This window comes from Desmodus rotundus, chromosome 1, assembly GCF_022682495.2.
Source record: "Desmodus rotundus isolate HL8 chromosome 1, HLdesRot8A.1, whole genome shotgun sequence".
In the NCBI taxonomy this organism is placed as follows: Eukaryota; Metazoa; Chordata; class Mammalia; order Chiroptera; family Phyllostomidae; genus Desmodus; species Desmodus rotundus.
The window spans coordinates 128,383,881-128,406,853 of record NC_071387.1 but is presented as its reverse complement, the minus strand read 5'-3'; the positions used below and the strand labels follow the sequence as shown (position 1 = coordinate 128,406,853).

Genomic DNA, 22,973 nt, shown 5'->3' with positions numbered 1-22,973 from the left:
GAGGGCTAAAGGATAAGGAGCTCCTTAAAAGGCAATGCTCGGTAACCAGGTGACCACAAGAATCTACAGAGAGAGATTTGCTGCTGTTAAGCAGGCATTCTAGATAAAAGTTTTATCTACACTGGCCATCAAGGTAGACTCAGTCTCTGATGTGCTGCTGTGAGCTAAGGGACAAGAGTGCAGAAGCCGCTGTTTCTTCCTGAAGTTGAACCATTTCATGTACTGTGACCCACTTTCATTGAGCATCATTGCTGAATGACCAAAAGGCTCATGAAGTTAAACTCACTTTCCTAGCAGTCGATCAACAGACAGCGCAATTGTGTACATAATTCTTCCTTTCAATGGGTCAGGACTGAGAGAAGAATATTATCAAAGGCCACAGGAGACGAAAAGGGAATTCCTATTGATCAAATTAGCTGTTCCTGGGCAGCCTGTTCTACCCACAACCCTCTCCATGGTCCGCTTCTCCATGTTTCCTTGTCTGGGTTACTTTCACCCATTTCTGCAGAAATGCTCCTGCATACTCAGGAGGGCCTCCCAGGCTTCACCTAGATGAAGGAGGAGAATGAAACTGCTTAAAAGGAACCTGACAGTGGGACTGGGCACTATTTTTGCTCACATAGTCAACACTTTCACAGACACATCAAAAACAAAATTACTTGAAGCTTAATACCTTATATTTAGCCTCATACCGAAGAACTTTTATTTTGGGGGGGGGGAGGGGATTAAGCTAAAATGTTATTGAAAACAAAATTTTCTCAACTAGCTGCTTCGGAACAATATACTGTATTATGAAGCTCCGTACATTGTAAATGTTTTTGAAACAGGACAAAGTCAGTCCCCCATTTTTTTCCTTGAATTTTGCAACTGAAACCATTGTCTTCCACTTCCATGCTCTTCTGCATCACGACCAGGTTGGACGGAAGGAGCCACGTGAAAAGTACACAAGGAGTGAGTGTGGAAAACAGAAATGGAATGCCCGTGGGGCTGAGGACGGCACCGGCTGAGCGAAGGCTCTCGCTTCTGCTTCCGCGGTCCCGCCGGGGCAGCCCACGCCAGGCCAGGCCGAACCGAAACAGCAGGAGGAAGGGCTGTACAATGGGTCCCCTTGAATCATGCTACTCAAAAAAAGGTGCGATGAGAAACAAGTCCCTGTGCATTCTTGGTCACAGCTGTGGGCAGAAGAACCCATATGATTCCTCCCTTTGGTATTAAATAACCGTTTTAAAAAAGCTTTTTAGAAACAAAGCAAATACATGGTGGTACTGGAAATGTTGGCCATCCCAGGTTAGGTGTCCAGTGAAATAAGTCTAATCCCTAGTCATAAATAAATAATCTTTTTCCTGGTCTGACTTCCATGCCAGGATCAATATCTCTTAACATCTTACTTATTTTATTACTGCTTTTGGTTTTCTGGGACTGATTGAAAGTTGCTCAGAGGAAATCTTTGGTTTTGCTTAAGTGTCCGTGACATTTAATCATGACTTTCCTTGCAGTTTAATTCCAACCAGTCAATCAGTTAATCCACTTCGATTGATTCTGGGCTCTCGGTTATTGGCTTGCACTCATTGGGCATCCGCTGGTGTCGGCTCAGCTGGGTGGCCTGCGTGAAGCTCCTCTCACACCTCTCGCACCTGGTGGAGGCAAGAGAGAAAATTGAGACCAGGGAGAGGGGCCTGCAGGGTGATGGGCGTCCTCTCATCCTGCCTAATCAGAATAGACACTCCAAAGCGGCTTCAGATTTTCCCGGCTCAAGTGGTTTAATTGGTGGCTCCTTCCAAGGCCTGCATGCCTGTGATGGGACAAAGCCCGTCTGATGCAGAACAGAGGGATCTGTCAATAGGCAGGGGGAAGGTGATTTCTCCAGAGAGCCCTGTCCTGCTGCAGCTCTGATCACTGTCAGTTCAAATAGATAAAGAACAAAAAGAGATTTTTAGGAGTGAGCCATCAAAGCAGCAGCTTGTCTGCAGTTTTCTGCTCCCTAACCCGAAAGAGAAATTGATGACAAATAGAATTTCACCTGCTGCTAATTTAAAATCAGGAATCCTGCTCCCCTCAAAACAGCAGCCAAGGAGCGATCAGCTCGGAATTTGGAAACCAGAGGAAGCAATACATTAGTTTGCGGTGACTATGCAGGGTGGGTGCGGGTAGTTGCTTTTATGCAAAAGTTTCGTTATGGCATCGCAGCCCAACCGAACTCAGGATTGAAACAATGTTTGTGGTTGGGTAGGCGGTCAAAAAATCTGAAAGAAACCAATGTTTGTGTGGTTCAGGAAGTGCACCCTTTCAGAAAGTACAGTGAAAAACCGTCCTTGTGGGCCATAATTAACGGACAGTGTCTGAGGAGGACAAAACTCGTTTCACACTTTAAGACGGTCTCCTCTCCTTAACTTTAAAAAAAAAAAAAGATTGTAATCTAGAAACACTGGCAGACCTATCTCCCAAGCAACACACATTTACTAACTTGGTGGCTACTCAGTGTACCCCCCCCCCCCCACACACACACACACAGAGGGCAGCAAGCGCCGTGGGGCTTCCCCGTCACCACCCTGCAGTCTGGGCTGCCCGCAGCACTGGCCAAGCACCGTGAGGGCGCTGTGACCACTGCAGCCATCCCCTTAACGTCCTCTCTGCAAACCTTTGGAGGGAAAGATATCAGGAGAGCTGCAGACCAGAGTCTGTTTTAAATAACACGACCTTTGGTCCCGGGTCCCCGCACTAGTGGGCGTGTAGCAAAAATCGTCATGAGAAATCCCATACTGCCTTATCATGTGCTCGTGTCCTGTTATCTAGTGAGCAGTCCTCTCCTTTTTAGTAAATTACACAAAGTCCCTTGCACAGAAATAATTACCTATCAAAATAGAACACACCCACTCACTCTGAAGATCCGTGCACATTTCTGAATGTTGGGAGGCCGATGCGTGACTACCGGCCTTGGATTTCTCAGGGCTCTGTGCCAGCTGAGCGTGTCAGGGTGAAGAAGTTGTGTTTCTTTGATTGTCTTTCAGGGAATATTTTTAGCAGCCTGTTCCACTGTTAAAAACTGCACTGTGATCTTGACAAATGTATAATGTCAGCTTTAATGTATCAGACCTATCAGCTCAATGAAAATAACTCAGAAGTATTGATCAGCTAATGATTTTTGGTGTATTCATTAACGTCCATGGGCAGCTCATCCCCTCTCCAGAGCTCCTGAGGTGCTGATGACATGTTAGTGAATTGCTGATTGTTTATTCGAAAACTGATTAGTTACTGGATTAGTGTGTCAAAATATACTACCTTTCACTGCTTGACAAACTTTCAAATTATTATATTCCCCCCCCTTTTTTTTTTTTATTTTGAAGCCCTGGAATCAATTTCAATGAAAGCAGAACAGTTGGAATACTTATGAGGAATGACAATTTACCTGGAAAATGCAGGTCACATTTTTGCACTTCTAACCTGTGACTTAGAATATAAAGAATTCGAAAGTAGGAAGTTTCGTGCTTCATTGAAGGCAACATGTATGTGTATATGTAATATTTAAACATCCAGATTGCACAGAGACATTAAAAAGAGGGTTACATTTCTTTTCAAGTGTTCGCCTAAATGCCTCACAGCTATTTACTCATGGAAAAATTTGTTGTAATCGTTAGAAATTACTAAGTCAGATCTAACCATGGCATGAGATCATTACTGAAAGCTCATCTTTAGTGCCATCTGCCCACAAGTGTGAGTAAAACCACATGCAGAACGAGGCTACTAGAAACATCTACGTGGTCTGGGAATTAGAAGAACACAATCTGTATTAATGAGGAAGTAAAGAGAGCTAGATATAAAAACACTTTTTAAATAAAGAAAGGACCTCAGTTTTATGTATATCATCTTTAATTGTAGAAAAATTTCCTTCACAAGTTATTTCCACAGCTTAATAACACTCATCAGAAGGACAGACTCAATGCGAATACCTAGGTGCTAGCAGGTTGGGTCTGGACGTCAGCTGGGTTGGCATTTAACCCTGAACTATGATCCCAGATGAAGGACTGTGCATGGGCACCGCTAAGCTTGGACTTCACGCAGGGGAGCAGAATGAGGAGGAGAGAGAGATGCAGGTAATGAGCCGGGAGCAAAGAAATGCTCTCCCACACAGGGTCCTCTTCCTGGTGATCACGTCACAGCCTTGAAGGGAACATTGCAGGAACAGTGAAGTGGAAAGTCGGAGAAATATTTCAGCAAAGAGGAAGTCCCCAACTTTCTACCAGTATGGGTGTTTTAATGAGACTTGATTTCCTTTTAGATTTGAGATCATTCTTTACTTACTGTGATGGTTGACTGGATTATAGGACAGGGAGTTTAACAATTACCATCTGAAATTGACAGAGATGCAAAATAAGGTCAAGTTCTGTTACTTTCTGTGCCTCTACAAGCTGTCAAAAAACACTGGGATTGAACTACACTGCATAGGGCTTCACTGCATGAACATTTCCTGATGTGCATTTTTAATTTACTTTGACTTTGCCTAGATCTTATTACAGTTTAGGTGTTCTCTGGAATACCCTTTGATTTTTCTTTATACTGAGCCAAACTGGCTTTACTTAATGTAAAACACAATGATGAGCATTCTCCCTGCCTCTAACAGATGCCGAGAGCCTCTGCGGTGGCAAGTCCTGCTCTCCCCACGCACAGGAGCCAGGCATGAAGCAGCACAAACGGGTCCTCCCAGGCAGAGCACCCGCCCTGAAAATCTTCAAAGATTCCATTTAGTAATAGAGGGGAAAGGATTTCTCATTGCAAAGAATACGTTTTAGACTGCCAATTTCATTCTTTATTTCCTTCCCTTCCTCCTTCCCTCACTCCTGTCCTTCCTTCCTTCCTTCCTTCTCTTAATAAAGTGCTTGGCAATTGCTGTTACATGAAATGGCGTCTTGTTTTTGTTCCATGACATCCAGCCTCACAGTACAACTGAAAGCCGAGACCTTAAGTACGATCCTTGATGTGCATTTTTCCTACGTGCTCCTTTACCTTGCAAACACTATGTCTACAGCCAAGTTAGTTACTGACAGGCCCAGGATCTACCTAAAGCTCGGGGGATGGAGCTATTCAGTGGGAATTCAGCCCATCAGACTATAAGGCAAAGCCTAGAATGTAACTGATCTCTTAATGCCAAATCTTCTCCAGCCTTCTCTGGATGGGAACAATCTTGGTCTGCCTTGAAAAACCGTGTCTCAGCAGAAGGTTTCAGAGGCCGGAAAGATGTGGCAGGCTCAGCCTCGATGGGCGCATGAGAACTTGAGGACTGAACCAGTTGGGGCATCTATTTGGAAGTGGCCCAAGGCTGATAGTTTAGGGCTGTACATCTTTTACAAGATTCTTTTCCTTCTTTGCGACATTGTTTAAGCCAATAGCCATTAGTTGAAGCAGTAAAGTTAACTGTTGTGGTGAAACCCATTTTACTGACTAATCTGCAACAAAAGTTTTTTTGAATGTTTGTCTTATAATCTTGTAAAAGGGTATCTTCATAATATTTACAAATGTCCACGGGATGTAAATATATCCATGAGCTACGGTTGGAAGATGCCCAAACTCCCTTGGGACAGTTCAGTCCTGACCACTCTGTTTGTATACACTGAAGGTTTGGCTTTCCGTCTCCTAGAAGATGGTAAAATCTTGCACTTACAAAAAAAAGCGTACACTCAGTTCTACCCCAGGAATATATATATATTTGATACGTTAAAAACAAATCCCGACAGCATGTGGCTAGCCTTAACAAAAGTGGGCCCAGAAGGAACTAAGACATGCACAGAGCATCTAATCCAAGCAACTCTGGTTGTTTGCTCATTTCCTCCCCACGCGTAATTAGATTATGGTCACAAAAGCATCCTTGTACAAAGGAGAAAGATAAAATTGCTGAAGCCCTTCAAAATAGTAATCTGATGAATTAAAAGTAAGTTAAACTGGCAACTCTATTGGAAACATGACAAAAACAGGGTGTTAAAGAAAAAAAACTGAGTGGAGTCAACGAGGTTACACATAAGTAACACCTTAACATTAATAGAAATCTATTTCCCATTTTGACCCTGAAACCTCTTCAATTAATTACTAAAATCTATTTACACAGCAACAAGGTAAAAATCAATCGGATCCCTGGCACTGTGTCTGGCTGGCTGCCCTCTCTAATACAAGGGCCAAAGGACTGTCAGTCTGCACCTCTGTAAGAAGCGCTCTTGCTCACACGCTCCCAGGAAAGGTGCCACTGTCGGCCTCCACACCAGAGTGGTGTTCACACCTGCGAACCCCCTGAGAATCAGGCCTGAGGGCAAGGACGGAGGGCACCTTGCAGGACACAAACAGCTGCGATAGGGAACTCTGGGGCTGTGCTAACCCATCTGGCCCGTAGGGTGAGTTAAAAACAGTGCCCCTTTGGGCTATCTCAGACCCAGAGGTCACAGCTGGCCGGTGTTAGCACAGGCTCAATTTTAGAACCCACCTGGTCCCCTTAGCCAGATGGCTTTATGCAGTGAACAAGCTGCATGCATGTACAAAGACGAAAATGAAAACTATTTTTATTATTTGCATCATAAATTAAATCACAATGAAAAGCAGTTATGAAAAATGAATAAAGGTAACTAACTCATTGGGAGATGAGTGAAGAAGACAGACTTCCATAAGCTCCCTGCTCTGTTGGAAGAACAGAGGTGGCAGGACCCAGACCAGCAGGACTCAGCTACCCCAGGCTGAGCCTGGCTCAGCCTGAGCACTGCGGCACCAGCCACGCCTGGAGGTCCGAAGGGAAACTCATGGGTAATGAGAGTCTGGGAAGACTCGGCGTATATTGAGCAAGGGGATTTGTCTCCTACGGCCTGAATCATTTCCTTTCTTGCTTGATCCCGCCCTATAGAAGGTACGGCAAACAGGCTATGTATCTATGCCCTTTTTATTTTCCTTCTGAACTAGGAGGAAGCCAGTACGGTAATGAGTGAAGAGAGATGTAAGAGGCCTGAGCAGAAAAGAGCCCATTTCACAGACAGAAAAAAACAGTTTTGAGATGACTGTCACACACACTACTTCACATACGCTGCCTGGGCTACCAGAATGGTCTCCTTTCTTTGTATGCCTGGAAAACTCCTGCTTATCCTTGAAAACACATCTCAGAAACAAAATATAACAAAACAGAAACAGACTCGTAGACAAAGAGAACAAACTGATGGCTGTCAGAGGGGATGGGTTGGGGAGCTGGGTAAAAATGGTGAAGGGATTAGGAAGTGCACATTGGTAGTTACATAGTAGTCATGGGGATGTAAAGTACAGCATAGGGAATAGAGTTAATAATATTGTAACAACTATGTATGATGCCAGGTGGGTACTAGAAATAAAGCGATGAAACATTTTGTAAAGTATGTGACTATCTAACCACTATGCTGTACACCTGAAACTAAAACAAAATCATACTGAATATAAACTGTAATTGAAAAAAATATAGAGAAAAAAAAAACCCACAGACATCATCTGCCCCAGATGGCACTGATTACTCCACGTCTGTGATACTCTGAGACACTGTACATACATGTCTTATTGTGTTTTACCTTTCACCCTATGTGGCAATACTTGTTTATCAATTGGGCTTCCCCATAAACTATGAGGCCTTCAAAGACTAGGGGGCATAGTACAAAAGAAGGTGCTCAGTAAATATGTGCTGAATGAATGGAGACACACATGAACAAATGACTGAATGAGTGAGTGAATAGGCCATCCTGCATGGTTCAGATGTCCAATCTTTTCACGATTATGCTATATCTAGAAACGTTCTCTCTCGCTCAGCCAAAGCCCTCGGAATTCAGTTCCACCTCTTCCCACATTCTCTGAATCTTCAACAACTTAGACAAGCCCTGTGTTTGTTTTGTTATTTTTTCACCAACCTGGTAATTCTGAGATTCAAAAGGCACACAGAAAGGTTGCAAGTTGGCTGCTGTAATAGATTCAAACCTCTTTAATACACACGAAAGAAAAAGGAAACAGTTCACCAGAATCCTCCAGGGTTCAAGTTCCTCAAGAGATGTCCTAAGCTGTGGCCATCCTACTGCTGGTCATAAGATGGTACTCTGAGACTGAGCTCCTAGCTCCAATTCTAGAAGCACAGATCCTTAGGAACTAGAAAGAATCTTAAAATGATTTACTCCTACTTTATTTTACTGATGCGTAAACAGACCCAGAAAGATTGTCTCATGTCCAAGGTTGAAGAGCTCAAGAGATAATCAATGTATAGGTTTCCTGCCCTCACTTTCCAAATGCCAGCCACTAAACAAGCAGGTCCTTTTACAGCCTGGACATCGACCTTCCTAGCTGAGCTGGGCAGCACCAATCTGCCCCGTCTGCAGGCTCGTGGAAAAAGCTAGGAGAAAGACGGGGTGAAAGGTTAGCCACTACTTACTTGAAGGGCTTTTCTCCAGTGTGCGTTCGGATGTGGTTGTTGAGAGTGGTGGCCCCAGCAAAGGCACGGCCACAGTAGCCGCACTTGAAAGGCCGGTCACTGGAGTGAGTGACCACGTGGTTCCTCAGTTCTGAAGGTTGGGAAAAGGACTGGGAGCAGTGACCGCATTGGTAGGGTCTGAAACAAACAAGGAGACTGCCTGGTTAGTCAGTGGAAGTCAGCATTGTGAGGCAAAGGTCACCACTTTTTGTTGACATTTTCTGTGTTGCATAGTATTTCGGCCACTGGGTTCCCATTATCTTACTTCTTGCCACAGGAACAAAATTCACATAACTGCTGAGACATTAATTCCCAAACAATTATTTTTTCCTGGTATTAACTTTAGCATTTTAAGAGCTCCTGCTTTCTTGTTTCTGTTGCCGCCCCCAGGCAAGTATTTATGTATTTGGGGGAACGTGGAGAGTACAGACTTGACTACCTAGAATGTCACAAGTCAATATACAATTAACTCTTATAATTCCATAGCACTTTTAACTTTTCAAAGGAGCTTAAAATCACTTATCTAGTGTAATCATTACAAAAATCCTCTGGGGCAGGCAAAGCAGTCCTTATTATTTATGTTATTTCAGAAAACTGAGGATAAACTTTCCTCGCAGGAAATAAGTTCTTGATGCCAGGGTGGGGGCGGCCAACCTGCAGCCTGCAGGCCGCATGTGACCCAGGATGGCTATGAATGCGGCCCAACACAAAACTGCAAATTTACTTAAAACATTATGAGATTTTTATTTCTGTTAGTGTTTGTGTATTTAACGTGTGGCCCAAGGCAACTCTTCTTCTTCCAGTGTGGCCCAGAGACACCAAAAGATTGGACACCCCTGCACATCTGGATCTTCTTCTAGGTGCCAGGTAAACAGGCAGAGGGGACAGCACGCTGCATGTGTGTATCAGTAAACACTAAACTCTCTCGGGACCTGTCTATAGCACAGCCTCCACTTGGAGTTGTCGGATATTGCACAGATGAACACGGGTATGCACCAGATTTATTTCTTGTAAAATATATCCTGACTTCTATTTACTCCCCCCACCGAATAATATGTATCCATTGGATAAATTGGGCCTTCTTCCTGAACTTCAGCTCCGTGGAATCCGGCAGAAAGCAGTGACTTACAGCAGTACAGAAATGACGGGATGCCGTGCGCTAGCAGAAGGGGGACTGCGATGCAAAAACAAGTGGAAGGAAGTTGTGACAAATACCTGGTAATTAGCAAGATTATCAGAGAACATTCTTCTCATCGCATGAGAATTAAATCAATTTTCAGTTTTCATAAAATAGATTAAAACTCTACCTCCTCTCCAGAAGTTCTTCAGCTTACTTATGCAGAGTCTGCTGAGGGACAGAAAACCTGGGAGCTTTCCCTATTGGAAACTATTTCAGGGAGAACCAAGATGGCGGCGTAGGTAGACACACTGCGCCTCCTCGCACAACCAGAACTGACAGAGAATTGAACAGCAAGGGGGACCAACACCAAGGAAATAGAAAATAAACATTCATCCAGACTGGTAGGAGGGGCGGAGACAGGCACCGGGGTGGAGAGGACTCGCGTGGCTGTGGCGGGACTGAGACTGGCAGAGTGTGGGACAAATGGCGCAGGCAGTCCGAGCACTAGCAGACCCTGCAGTCCCACATTTGCACAGATAAACCTAGAGGGCCGGACTCAGAGTGGCGGAGAACGGGGCAGGCAGAGCAGCCGGTAGCACCCCGCGGCACCACATTCGCCCACAGATAAACTGGACGAAGGGCGGGGAGCGAAGCAGACCGCGTAACCCAGGGCTCCAGCTCAGGGAAATAAAGCTTCAAACCTCTGATTGAAAACTCCCGTGGGGGTTGGGGCGGCAGCAGGAGAGACTCCCAGCCTCACAGGAGAGGTTGTTGGAGAGACCCACAGGGGCCTAGAGTGTGCACAGGCCCACTTACTCGGGAACCAGCACCAGAGTGGCCCAGTTTGATTGTGGGTAGCGGAGTGAAAGATTGAAAGCCGGAGGACAGTGAGGCCGGCGCCATTGCTCCCGCTCGGCCCCTCCCCCACGTACAGCGTCACAGCGCTGCGACCAGCATTACCCCGCCCTGGTGAACACCTAAGGCTCCGCCCCTTAAAGTAACAGAGGCACCAAGACAAAAAAAAAAAAAAATGGCCCAAATGACAGAACACTTCAAAGCTCCAGAAAAAATACAACTAAGCGACGAAGAGATAGCCAACCTATCAGATGCACAGTTCAAAGCACTGGTTATCAATATGCTCACAGACTTGGTTGAATCTATCCGAAAAACAGATGAAAAAATGAAGCCTATGCTAAGAGAAACAAAGGAAAATGTACAGGGAACCAATAGTGATGAGAAGGAAACTGGGACTCAAATCAATGGTGTGGACCAGAAGGAAGAAACAAACATCCAACCAGAAAAGAATGAAGAAACAAGAACTTGGAAAAATGAGGAGAGGCTTAGGAACCTCCCGGACGCCTTGAAACGTTCCAACATCCGAATTATAGGGGTGCCAGAAGGAGAAGAGGAAGAACAAAAAATTGAAAACTTATTTGAACAAATAATGAAGGAGAACTTCCCTAATCTGGCAAAGGAAATAGACTTCCGGGAAGTCCAGGAAGCTCAGAGAGTCCCAAAGAAGCTGGACCCAAGGAGGAACACGCCAAGGCACATCATAATTACATTACCCAAGATTAAACGCAAGGACCTACATCCAAGATCACTGTATCCAGCAAAGCTATCACTTAGAATGGAAGGGAAGATAAAGTGCTTCTCAGATAAGGTCAAGTTAAAGAAGCTCATCATCACCAAGCCCTTATTATATGAAATGTTAAAGGGAGTTACCTAAGAAAAAGAAGATCAAAAATAGGAACAGTAAAAATGACAGCAAACTCACAGTTATTAATGGCCACACATAAAACAAAAACGAGAGCAAACTAGGCAAACAACTAGAACATGAGGGTTGTCATTAAGGGAGTGGGAGGGGGAGAGGGGGGGAAAGGTACAGAGAATAAGTAGCATAGATGATAGGTGGAAAATAGACAGGGGGAGGGTAAAAATAGTGTAGGAAATGTAGAAGCCAAAGAACTTATAAGTATGACCTATGGACATGAACTATAGGGGGGGAATGTGGGAGGGAGGGGGGTGGGCAGGATGGAGTGGAGTGGGGGGGGAAATGGGATAACTGTAATAGCATAATCAAAAAAAAAAAAAGAGTAGTTTTGTCTTAAAGTAAAATGAATAAAAATGTATAAAAAATGTAAAAAAAAAAAAAATCAAATTTGCAAACCTTTAAGAAAAAAAAAAAAAAAAAAAAACTATTTCATATCTTTCCTTGACAGGGCTCTAATTTGTTTATCAAAATTTTTGTTAGGAAATTTGAGAATCTGTCATGAGGGATATTAACAGCACTCACGAAGCCCTGGTTTGTGGCCCAGATGTTTCTGGCTGCATTTAGAAAGCCAACAGTGAACGCAGACTTAATTGTTCTCCCTTCAACAAATACATAAGCTCCAATGACCAGAAACCAAACTGTAGGGCTAGGAGACAATGGTGACCGAGCATGCACAACAATTCAATTAAGTACAAAATAAAGTGGACCCTCTCATTTGTCAAGTGAAGTGCTTAATTGTGGCTACTTGCCTCACTGAACACAAATACTATTATTTTACCAGACTTCAGCACACTGAGCACTGATTGTAGAATTTTTTAGCTTGATTAATAGTCCAGGATTGATCAATAACTCAATACTATACAATTTTAATTACTTACATTTAGAAATCTATTTAACTGCCCTCAAACAGGTTTCAAAGAAATATATAAGAGTCCTTGATAAGGAGTTTATCAGTCTTGACAAATTACACATGCATTTTATTATAATTATAAAATAATGCTTTGAAAGTCATTAAAATTATATGTAGATGAAGGAAAATGTCCTCCTGCCAAATCTGTTCTTTGTTATAACCATTAACCTTAAAGAGTTTCTCAAGAAATCACTCTCCTAGGTGTGAATTTTTTAAATGTTATTGAAGATTATAAATAAAATAATACATTAGTACATGCTATGTCCACTGACAATAGATTTTTCTAATAGTGAAGGGACCATTAACATTTATTAGCCTCTGGTTATCTATTTTTAATACCTATCACAATAAACAATAAGCCACTAAATAAAACCAATTAATCTTTTCTTTTTTTTTCTAACTCTGCTGTCAAAAGTTGGAGTGATTTATTTCCCATAGTCAGAAGCCAACCCATCCTTTTTATGCTCACAGTCACAAAGATTTACACACAGAAGAGCAGAAATGACCACAGAGAAGCTCAGGTTGAATTCTTATATTAAAATAATACCAATGAAAGGCAAATCGGATTGTAATACATCACCCTTACCCCACACTGGCCTGAGAGGTGTTTGCTAAGTATCCAGTGACCCATTATGGCACAGCTTTTAAACATTGCAGAATTTAGCTTAACTGAATGAAAAGGTCTAGGACAGGGAAAACAGGAGAGGTGAGTCCTACTTCAGCCTCTGACCCCACTCGGCTGTGGGACTTGGACAAGTCACTCAACTTCACCGAGTCTACTCTTTCACCTCTCATCTCTCTGCTAAGGGGTATGGCCTGAACTAAATGCTCTGTTGCATCCTGTCATGCTCTGTTCCTGCTTTCAACTGTGTGCTGCCTGAGATCTGTCCAAGACACGGCCTTACAAGAAAGAGCACCAATAATATAATACATTATTTCCACCTTCCGTCACATGTGCTAGCCAGCACATAGAGCTTTCTATGGTTGTGTGAGTGTGGGAAATACTTAAACTCATTAGGCACACAGTTGTGAATCAGAGCAGCAAGAAAACCTAGTACCAAAATGTAGGACCAAATCTTATCATGGTTGATCTCAAAAAATAAAGTGGTAGCCCTTTCTTCTTAGGTACCTTGAAGAATAAGATTTTAGACCATAAGGTCACATTCATCTTTAAAGAAGCTGACTTTATGTAGAATTTAGAACTAAAATGTGCCCTCCACTTGCCACTATAAAACAGATTGTGTTTCTCAGCCTAGAAATTTATAGAAATTAGCCCTAAAAAACCACAGAAGTTACACAGTGAGTAGACAAGATTCCTTCTTTTCCTGGATTGTCAATATTCCTTCAAGAATGAATAGAAGCAAATGATCAAAAAGCCTTTTTAGCCCTGACCAGTATGGCTCAGTTGGTTGGGCATTGTCCTGCAAACAGAAGGTCTCTGGTTCAATCCCAGGTCAGGGCACATGCCTAGGTTGTGGGTTCGATCCCCCGTCAGGGCATGTACAAGAGGCAATGGATTGATGTTTCTCTCCCTCTTTTTTTTCCTCCCTCTCTCTAAAAATAAGTAAATAAAATCTTTTTTTAAGTAATTTTAACATTGATTATGTCCTAGAGTTTCTTCTAAGGATACAGGAATGCATTCAAAACAGAATGAAATCCTCAAGCCCAGGAGCAAGGCCTAGAAAACATCATCACTACTTTGGAATCTCAAACATCACAACTTCTTTTGGGACCACTGGCCACAGGAGTTAAGACCCTGTATGCGTGTTGAATTAGTATACCCTGACACCTCACCTCTTGGTTTACTGCTCGGGGGTTGCTGGGGACACAGGACTAATTGCCATTACTCACTTATTCTGATGACTAACATTCTCACTAACTTTTCAAAGGTCTAGCCAAAAGGTAAGACTTTTGGATACCATCGAGTTGACCTCCAAAGTCCTGTCTCCCATTGGCCAGCCATACCAGAAGAAGCAGGGGAGGACTGACTGACATCGCCAAGTGCTGTGTTCAGCTTCACTCCTTCCAGGGCCTTGTGTCAGTGAATAACTAAATGGGAATCGCCTTCCTAATGCATTTTGATTCTCCCCAAGCCGTCATACACAGACAGCACTTTATTATTCTCAAAACAAATCCAATGAGTGTTCCCCACAAAGGGATCCCATCTCACAACCAGAGGGAGCGCGTGGCTCTTTTACTACTTGAGATGTCTGGCAGTGTTGTCCAATGGTGTAAATGGTCTGTATCTATGTTGTCCAATATGGAAGCCACTTGCCACTCGAAATGTGTCTAGGGTGACTGAGAAACTAAAGTCCTTATTTTACTTAATTTTGATTAATTTTAATTTAAACAGCCTCACGTGGCTTAGTTCCCACATAAACATCAGGCTTCATGGAAAACTACAAGCTGCTCCATACTCAATACTGAAATAACTAAACCCTGGGTGAGAGACAAAGCCTGGTATATTTAGTTAGCGCACATCCACGCGGTAAGATTTTAAGCAGAAAGCAGTGAGACAATTTTGTACATGTCCTGGCAATTTCTGTAACTGGCAGCTCCTCTGCCAAGGATTAGTCCAGTAAAATGTGTGATTCATTTACTTTGAGTCTGTATTTGGTTTGGTGTACACAGAGGGTAAGAATGAAACATTTAACAAAATTATTAACAAAATTAAGTGGGGTTTGATGTAAAATATTATTAATACATCTTTGATTTTTCTCATGGCATGAAAGCCTCCAGGACAAAAGTTGATGAGTTGGGGCCACATTCTCTCCTTAGGTCACTGTTGGCTGTGTGGAGCGAGGAGTGACCTTAGTTCTATGTAAGGAGAAAAAGATTTCACAAACGCAGCAAAAGTGCAGAGCCAAAGGACCTGGAAAACCTGGAATGCTAGGAAGAAGATAACCTTCACACTTGGGGCAGGGAGGGGAAGTGGGCCACAGGAGCACTGACACATTCCAAAGAAACTATTATGGTGATGGATTATCTCCAGGCTCCTCCCGCCAAACAGCACCTTCCAAAATCATCTTCCCCTCCGGCACCAATGCACCCACATACAAACAACGATGCTCAAAACACAGATGAGAGCAGCTGAGGTGCATCCAGCAGGCCAAAGGCAACCTGCCCCACGTGGCACAACCAACCAAAACAGAGAAAAGAAAAGGAAAAGGATGCAAGATGAAGATAATAAGCATTATAAAGACACTTTCCACAAAAAATAAAAGAGAAGGAATTCATTAGGAAATAATTCACTGTGATTGAAGGCTTTGCTTACAGTTTTCTGGAGGCCCTCCCCCCCACCCCCTCAAGGGACTGTTGAGAGTTTCTGCAGCAGAAAAACAGAAGACAAAAAGGATTTCTAACTCCTGGTTCAAGCAATAGTGAGTCAAGCTGCCTGGGTTAGTTAGGTCATAAGCTTATGCAAAACCCCAAATGTTTATGAAGTTCCTAAATAAAATCTTGGTTGATCTAGATTCCAACAGCTTCTTCCCTTTGAATTCACTTAGGGGGAAAAAAAGTCAGTTGACTGGGGAAAAGGAAGAAGAGATTTGGGGGTTTGTTTGTTTAATAAAACATAACAAAATCAAGAAATAGCAATTCTGTGGCTCTTTGGACCCTTGTGGGTGTATTTTTATCTTCCACATTAACTCCTACCTTACTAGGTCGAGTGGAATCGTTTTTCTGTGTTCATTGTAAACAACCTGATAGTTTTGGGTTTTTTTAAGGTGATGCTGGCAACCCTGGATTCCCTTGGATCTCTTTTCTTTATATCAAGGCTTAGAGTTTTTGATGGTCCCTCACACAAAAAAGCTCACAAATGTAGACACACAAAGTCTCTTTGATGAAGGTTCAAATGTCTTAGGTTTCATGGCCAAATATTCAGTCTGTTGAGTGAAAAATCTTTTGGACCCAAGATTCAGGGGGCTGTTTCAAATTTGGATCTGTTTGAAACTCTAATCTGTTTACCTTCTGACTTTGTCTTCTGTGTCTCCCTTTCTTGCCTCTGGTTCTAGCAAGATTTTCCTATCAAAATAAAAGTGTTTGAGTTTTTCACAATCAAAGGGAAATGGTTTCGGACTGTGAGTTCTAAGCTCGTTCACTGTATGTGCCTGAATAGGCTCAAACTGCCAGAGACTGAAAGCCACGCGATTTACGCTCCCTCATAAAGAAAACACGTACATTCAGCGGTTGTGATTCTCATATGGGTAAGAAAAGGCTCCAAATTTCGCAACCATCATGCACAAATTTGATGTTCCATTTTAGTTTGTATATTTCTCTTATTTAGCACCCGCATGGTTAAGAATTATGGAGAGGATCTTTTACTTCCAAACTTGCTGGTACAAAGAGAACATTCTAGGTTCTGGAACTGAAAAGAATTATTCCAGTCCTATATGCTAAAGCAAACCACGTCTCTAGAATGAAGCAGGTGGGTCAAAGTGACTGGGCATCTCCTGTTTTCCCTTCGTCTCCACTAATCATCTCCGAAGGAATGGAGTAATTCAAGCATCTCCTCATCATTACTAAGAAACACTGTACTTTTTCACTTGGCCTGTAAAGGTACTAATTTTTTCGGAGTCTTATTTTTAACTTACTTACGAGTGACAATGACCACCTCTCATGTCACCAACAAAGCACAGGAAACGGAGAAGCAGTAACCCACGCTTGAGTAATTGGATCCCTCTCTGACTTGTCTGCATAGAAGTCAAGCCCCGACTATTCCCTCACCCGGAAAGGGAGGCCTGGCCACACTGGACTTGGACCTCTGAGGAGAAGCCCATCAGCATCTGGCACAGGACAGGAGTCTCACACCACTTGGATTTTTGCCAAGAACTCTACATTACCTTGGAATGAGCATGGGCCTACCAGTCCCTCGTGCAAGTGTATTTTGTGCACAGAAGTTTCCTAGTTTGTCACGTACTTCTCTGACAGTTTATGTAGATGGGTTACAAGTTAGGACACTATTATGATACACGTATGGTTTTCTAAGTGTGACTGGGGTCAGTCTGATCAGTCTGTTTGGGTATCTTCCTCTTTGCCATGATGTATTTTCATTGCTTTATGTGACATTCAGCGTGGAATTATACTCAAAGCTAAGCTTTGAAATCCAGAAACTTTCAACTATCATTTCATTTTACCTTGCCCGTTCAGTTACTATGACAACAACAAATCTGTGCAAGTAACAAATCTATCCACTTGAACTCACTCAATTTAAAAAGTAAGTTTATAATAACAGGATTTAGTACATCTTGTTACTGCTAAACTACTAAAATGCTTTGCAAACCTTGAATAAATATATCTTGTGGCTACATGTATACTTGCAAGGACGGCAAACTTTCAGGAAAAAGTCCTTTCTGTGTGAAGGAAGTATCTTCAGAACTTTTGTGGCCCCTCTAAGGCCAGCAGTACTGATTTTCACTGGGGTGTGGGTGGGGGCTCTCCTACTGAAAGTAAAAGATTGTAAAGACACAGCTGCCTTAGCAGCCCTAAAGCCAATGTTTACACATTAATTAGTTACAGCAATGCTCCTCGAATGGCACAAACACAGACACGTACACAGGTAAACGTGCACATGGTCCCTAAAATAGGTTATTATTATTTTAGGAAACATCCATCCACGCCCTGTCTACCACACCCCCACTCCCCGTGCTGGGTTCCTAGCATACTATCGCAGCCTGCACAGCTGGGAGGGCAGACATTACAAAGGCAAGGGCAACCAATTGGCTTAAGGTAAATCCAGTGGCCAAATTAAGAAAATAATTCAGGTCTTGCTTCCTACTCTTTTTTCCTGCTTCTGAAAAGTATTTTCTGCTTTTCTATTCAAAGTGCATTTTCAATGCTATTCTTAGATATTTGGGGTTTAATCAAATTTTCACACGCTGTGAAGAAGAGATAAAACACAACCCTTTCTTTTTGAATTAATTTGATTTTTGTCTTTGGCGCTCCCAGCTATCAAGACTGTCCAATAAACCAGTTTTGATTCATAAATAATAGTTCCATTATATCTACTATGGCACTCGTCAGAGTACCTGAAATTTTAATTCACTTGTTCAGCTAAATTTCATCCTCAGTTCACGGCCATAAAATTCTTTATTGACAAACTTTCAAACCAACTTTGACTCTGAGGTATCTAGTCAACATTTTTCTTCTGTGTGGATATTAGTTTATTGAATAAGTGGCATCTGTTTTCCTCCACATCACTAGCAGAGTAGGTATTTCCTTTTGACAGCTTTGCAGGATTTATGGGTTCGCATGCTCTGAAGAAAAATAGTACTAAGCAAAAAATTCCAATTCATTACCTCTTAGTACTTAATTAAGTTCATCCCACGGCACACCGGAGGTGAACCCTGGAACGACTGTGACAGCAGCAGAGCAGCCGGCTATATTATCTTCGGAAGACAGAGAGGATTCTAATGATCCTGACCTCATTTTCTCATCTATGAGATTCACAACTATTCCTTCTACTTGCTCCCCGTTCGGCTTGGACAGAACTGTCTGGAAAGCAAGAGCAGATCCCTCTTGATAACCACTGTTCGTGCAGCCCTTCTAAACAAGAAAGGCACGACTACGACCTTCCAGAATGCAGACACCTCTGATCACAGGGCGTGCCGCAGGGGGTGGCTGGAGGAGGTGATGGAACCTGTCGGGAAGGCAACAGTGGGTCTCACTAAGCAAACATACCGCGAGCAGGAAGAGCTGGGGTTACCTGTCGGGGTTCTGTGTGCACACGTGCATCTGTAACAGGATCCTCTGCGTGAAAGTCTTAAAGCACTGCCCGCATTTCCAAAGATGCCAGTCACTGAACTCCGAGTGCAGCTGGCTCGTGGAAGTCGGGCTCGCAAGGACTCGCTGGTTTTTCACGCTGATTTGGTTATATCCCGATTCCATGGGCCCAGATTTATCCAGCAGAGAGAAGTTCCTGCTGCACGGAGTCTGTGGGAAAACGACGGAGCGCTGCTGAGTGGCTGGGGAGAGTTTGCTGCTCTTGCTGAAGGGCTGCAGGGCGTCCTGTCTACACATGGCTTCCATTACCGTGGAGGGGACATTTACTGGGAGAACAACAGAGTTTCAGAAGATCAGTTTTATTGGCCCTTAAAATAAACACAATAACATGCACATTAAAAAAATTTCTTCTAAATCAACATTTTGAAACTTTGTTTTTCTGGACTCAGAATGAACATAATAGCAGACAATTTGATTTGAGGGGGAAGCACTGTTATTACAACTTACAACTACTAAATGCTCAGGATTGCTCATACATGGTCTTGGCCCTCACAGAGTTCCCTTTTGACTTGAGACATTAGGACTCCGTAAGGAGGCTGCACCCTGGGTTTGGAGGGAGTTCAGATGGGAGGCACAGCAAGAGACGGGAAGGGAACACAGGGTCTGCCCAGAGAGGGTGGCCTTGAGCAGTGCAGGGAAGATAGATTCAGGCCTTCCACCAGACCTTGCCAGCACAGCACAGGTATTTGAGAAAAACTGGCTGAAAAGATGAAGGAAACTAAAGAAGACATCTGCAGACAGAAGTCTGGCACGCTGGTGAGAGTGAGCGAGACAGGCCGGCCGAGCAGGGCCACGGGTTCTCGACACTGTGGGAATAAGGCAGGGGGTGGGGAGGGCAAGACCTCGAAGGACCTTTAAAGTCCAAAGGAATAAATAAACAAAAGACTTCAGGCCTAGCGAATAGATGCAGACTGTTTCTGAGCAGAAATAGCAAGAAAAAAAAATCAATGTTCAGGGAAGGCTTGAGTGAGGCATGACTTAGACAGGGTGCCATGGATAGAGTCAGAATGGGAGGCAATGAGCTAAGGTGCTTAGAACTTGGACTTTGCAATCGGAAAGACCTAGGTTCAAATCCCAACTCTGCCTTTTATTAACTGGGTGATCTCAGGCAAGTTAGTTAGTCTCTCTGTGCCTTACTTTCCCCATCTGTAAAATGAAGACAGGGATAGTAATAATCCTAAAAGTAATAGCATCATGGTGTTTTGGTTGAATTGGCCTAGGTTTTAACTCCACTATTTGCTGGCTGTGTAACTGTGCACAAGTATAGAACACTGACATCTACATTTAGTCCTTGGTAAAATGTAAAACAGTCACCCAAAAGGTTGAGTGAGATAATGCATAGGGAATATTTAGTAAATGCCATGGTTACCACTCATAAATGTTGAGCTCTGTGAGCCCTGGCTTCCTAGACTCCCTTTTATGAGGTTCAAATGAGATGATGAAAATATTCTTCACAGGGCCTATGATTAACAATAGCCAAATCTTATTATTATAGAAGGAACCAAATATACTTGAAATTCATTTTTCTTTTTTTATATGTTACTATGTTGTTCCTATGTTAATAATACATATCATGTATTCACTGATCAATCCACAGGTTCAGAAGTGATGAGAACCTAATATTCTTAAAAACTATTATTCTCATTTTTACAGTACCTACTGTGTCAATAAGTATGTTTATTGGTTATTTCAGGGATCAAAAAGATTAAAGACTTTATGGTGGTCAAAAGGAGGAAATTAGAGACCCAAAAATTTGAAAACATTGATTGGCAAAGAGATTGGTGATGGGAAGTAACCCATGGCTGTTGGCCGTTATTAGTTCAAGGCCACATGGAAGGAAACACATGAACTGGGGGCTCTTATCCTTTTCAGCCACAGACAACTGCTGAGGTCCCTACACAGCATGAAGACTCAACATGGTCAACTAGGAGAGAGAATGGTAGAGGCCCATGACTGCGAGGAGGCTCTGTGCCTGAGCGGACAAGGAGACACCAAGTGTGGGGACACAGAGGGGTGATGTGCTGCCACTGAGGACTCTTCAACTCAGAGCATTCTGTCCATCACATGTAAGCAGACAAACCCAACCAAAGAAATAGCTCAGTCTATAATATACTCTGTGGGCATGTTCCATCTCATCCTGAGAAGAAAAAATAAATCAAGAGACTCAGAGGCCTGGAAAGAGCCTAGAGTTTTCCTGTTGGCAGTTCTTGACCCTGACTGCACCTGAGACTCACAAGAGAGATTTTTAAAAAATTATATCAGGCCCTGGCCAGGTGGCTCAGTTGGTTGGAGCACTGTCCCATGCACCAGAAGTTGCAGTTCAATTCCAGGTCAGGGCACACACCTGAGTTGCGGGTTCAATCCACAGTCAGGGCGTAAAAGGGAGGCAACCAATCGATATTTCTCTCACATCGATGTTTCTCACTCTTTCTCCCTCCCCCTTTCTCTTTCTCTCTAAAATAAATGAACATGTTCTCAGGTGAGGATTAAAAAAATTTAATCAGAATCACTTGGTAGATTCTAGGCATCCTCATTTCTTTAAAGTTCCCCAAGTGCTTCTAATGTATAATTGGGGTTGAGAATCAGTGATATAATCCTACTCTCTCTTATTATTATAAATAAAAACAACTTAAGCCTAAGAAGGTCCAATTACTTGCCAAGGGTCACGCATTCAGTTAAGGGCACACACTGCCGAGCTAGAAGCTTCAGCTTTTTGACTCCCAGAGATTCTTTCCTGACCACACTCATAGATGGTCTCGGCTCACAGCTGCATTTCAAACACTAAAAGGACATTTTACAGCTAGTACATCTCACATGAACATATATATCATATATACATATATACACTGATACACATACATATATACAGGTTTATGTACATATGTATTTTTATATATAAATATTTATATATAATTTCAATTTCTGGGGCAAAAGTATAGAATGAAGATGAAATTTGTCTACACATTTTAGACTTTCAAACTCAGCACACTTCCATGGAACTCCAGGTCTGCAAAATATCATTTTTCCAAAAAAATCTTTGATTTCACACAGACTATTTATTGAAAGATAAGGAGGAATGTCTTATTATATTTTGGCACTTTTTTAATAAAAAATAAAAATGGTAGGATTGTCAGAGATCAGGGTGAAACTCATCTTGTTTAGCCCATTCATAACTAATCCGGAACAGACAAAGCACAGGGAAACCCGCAAGTTTTCAGGCAACGCTAAGCTCGTGCAGACAGGGAAATGCCGCATTAGCAGGAAGGCAGGCACGGGGGAGGACCGTGGACTGAAGATGTCATCAACATGCATGAGAGCAGGAAATCCAGCCAGAAGCTCCACTGTGGGGAAGAGGGCTAGGATGCTTCTTGGGGCGGGGGGGGGGGGGGGGGGGGGGAATAATACTCTAAGTATAGATTATAAATTCTGGCATCTTACTTATGCTCCTGGAAAGTGACCTAATAAGTTAATTCTCAAAAATTTTATGGCCACGAAACCTTTATATTAAACTAAAGAATTTGTGGGCCAGTGAATTTTTGTTAGGTTTAATAATTAATGTCAAAATGGTAATAAAGAAAAACTGAGGCCACTTTTTATAATAATCTAGGATATGTGGGAGCTGAGTTAGTGGTAGTAACGGTAGTATTTAGGCAGTAAGAGTTGGGACGGTTGGAATGAGATTATTTTCTGTCTTACTACTTCTTCTCTGGGACACCTCAATACTAACGTAACTTTTATTTTTTGAGATACAGGTAGCAAGGCCTGCTCTCTGCATTCTACTCTGGCATGATTCTTTATTATAGTTGTAAATAAATTCAATCCCACTGAATAAAATGAGCATATAATTTACAGAGAAAAAAAAGGATAGGAATAAGTAATTTTTTTGCTCTCTAAACTGTCCTGCAGAGCTCCAGCACACTTCCATGAAACTCCAGAGGTCTAC

At 42.7% G+C, this 22,973-nt stretch overlaps 1 protein-coding gene across 1 annotated transcript in view; it reads right to left on the bottom strand.

The window, feature by feature from the left end:
- Positions 1–691: 691 nt before the first annotated feature.
- Positions 692–22,973, bottom strand: part of PRDM6 (PR/SET domain 6) — a 99,088-nt gene continuing 76,806 nt past the window's right edge. The window contains exons 6-8 of the mRNA XM_053923449.1: positions 18,954–19,296; positions 8,408–8,584; positions 692–1,634 (exon numbers count right to left, since the gene is read on the bottom strand). Of these exons, the coding sequence (XP_053779424.1) occupies positions 1,520–1,634; positions 8,408–8,584; positions 18,954–19,296 (635 nt within the window). The 3' untranslated portion in view covers positions 692–1,519. The remainder of the gene's footprint in view (positions 1,635–8,407; positions 8,585–18,953; positions 19,297–22,973) is intronic.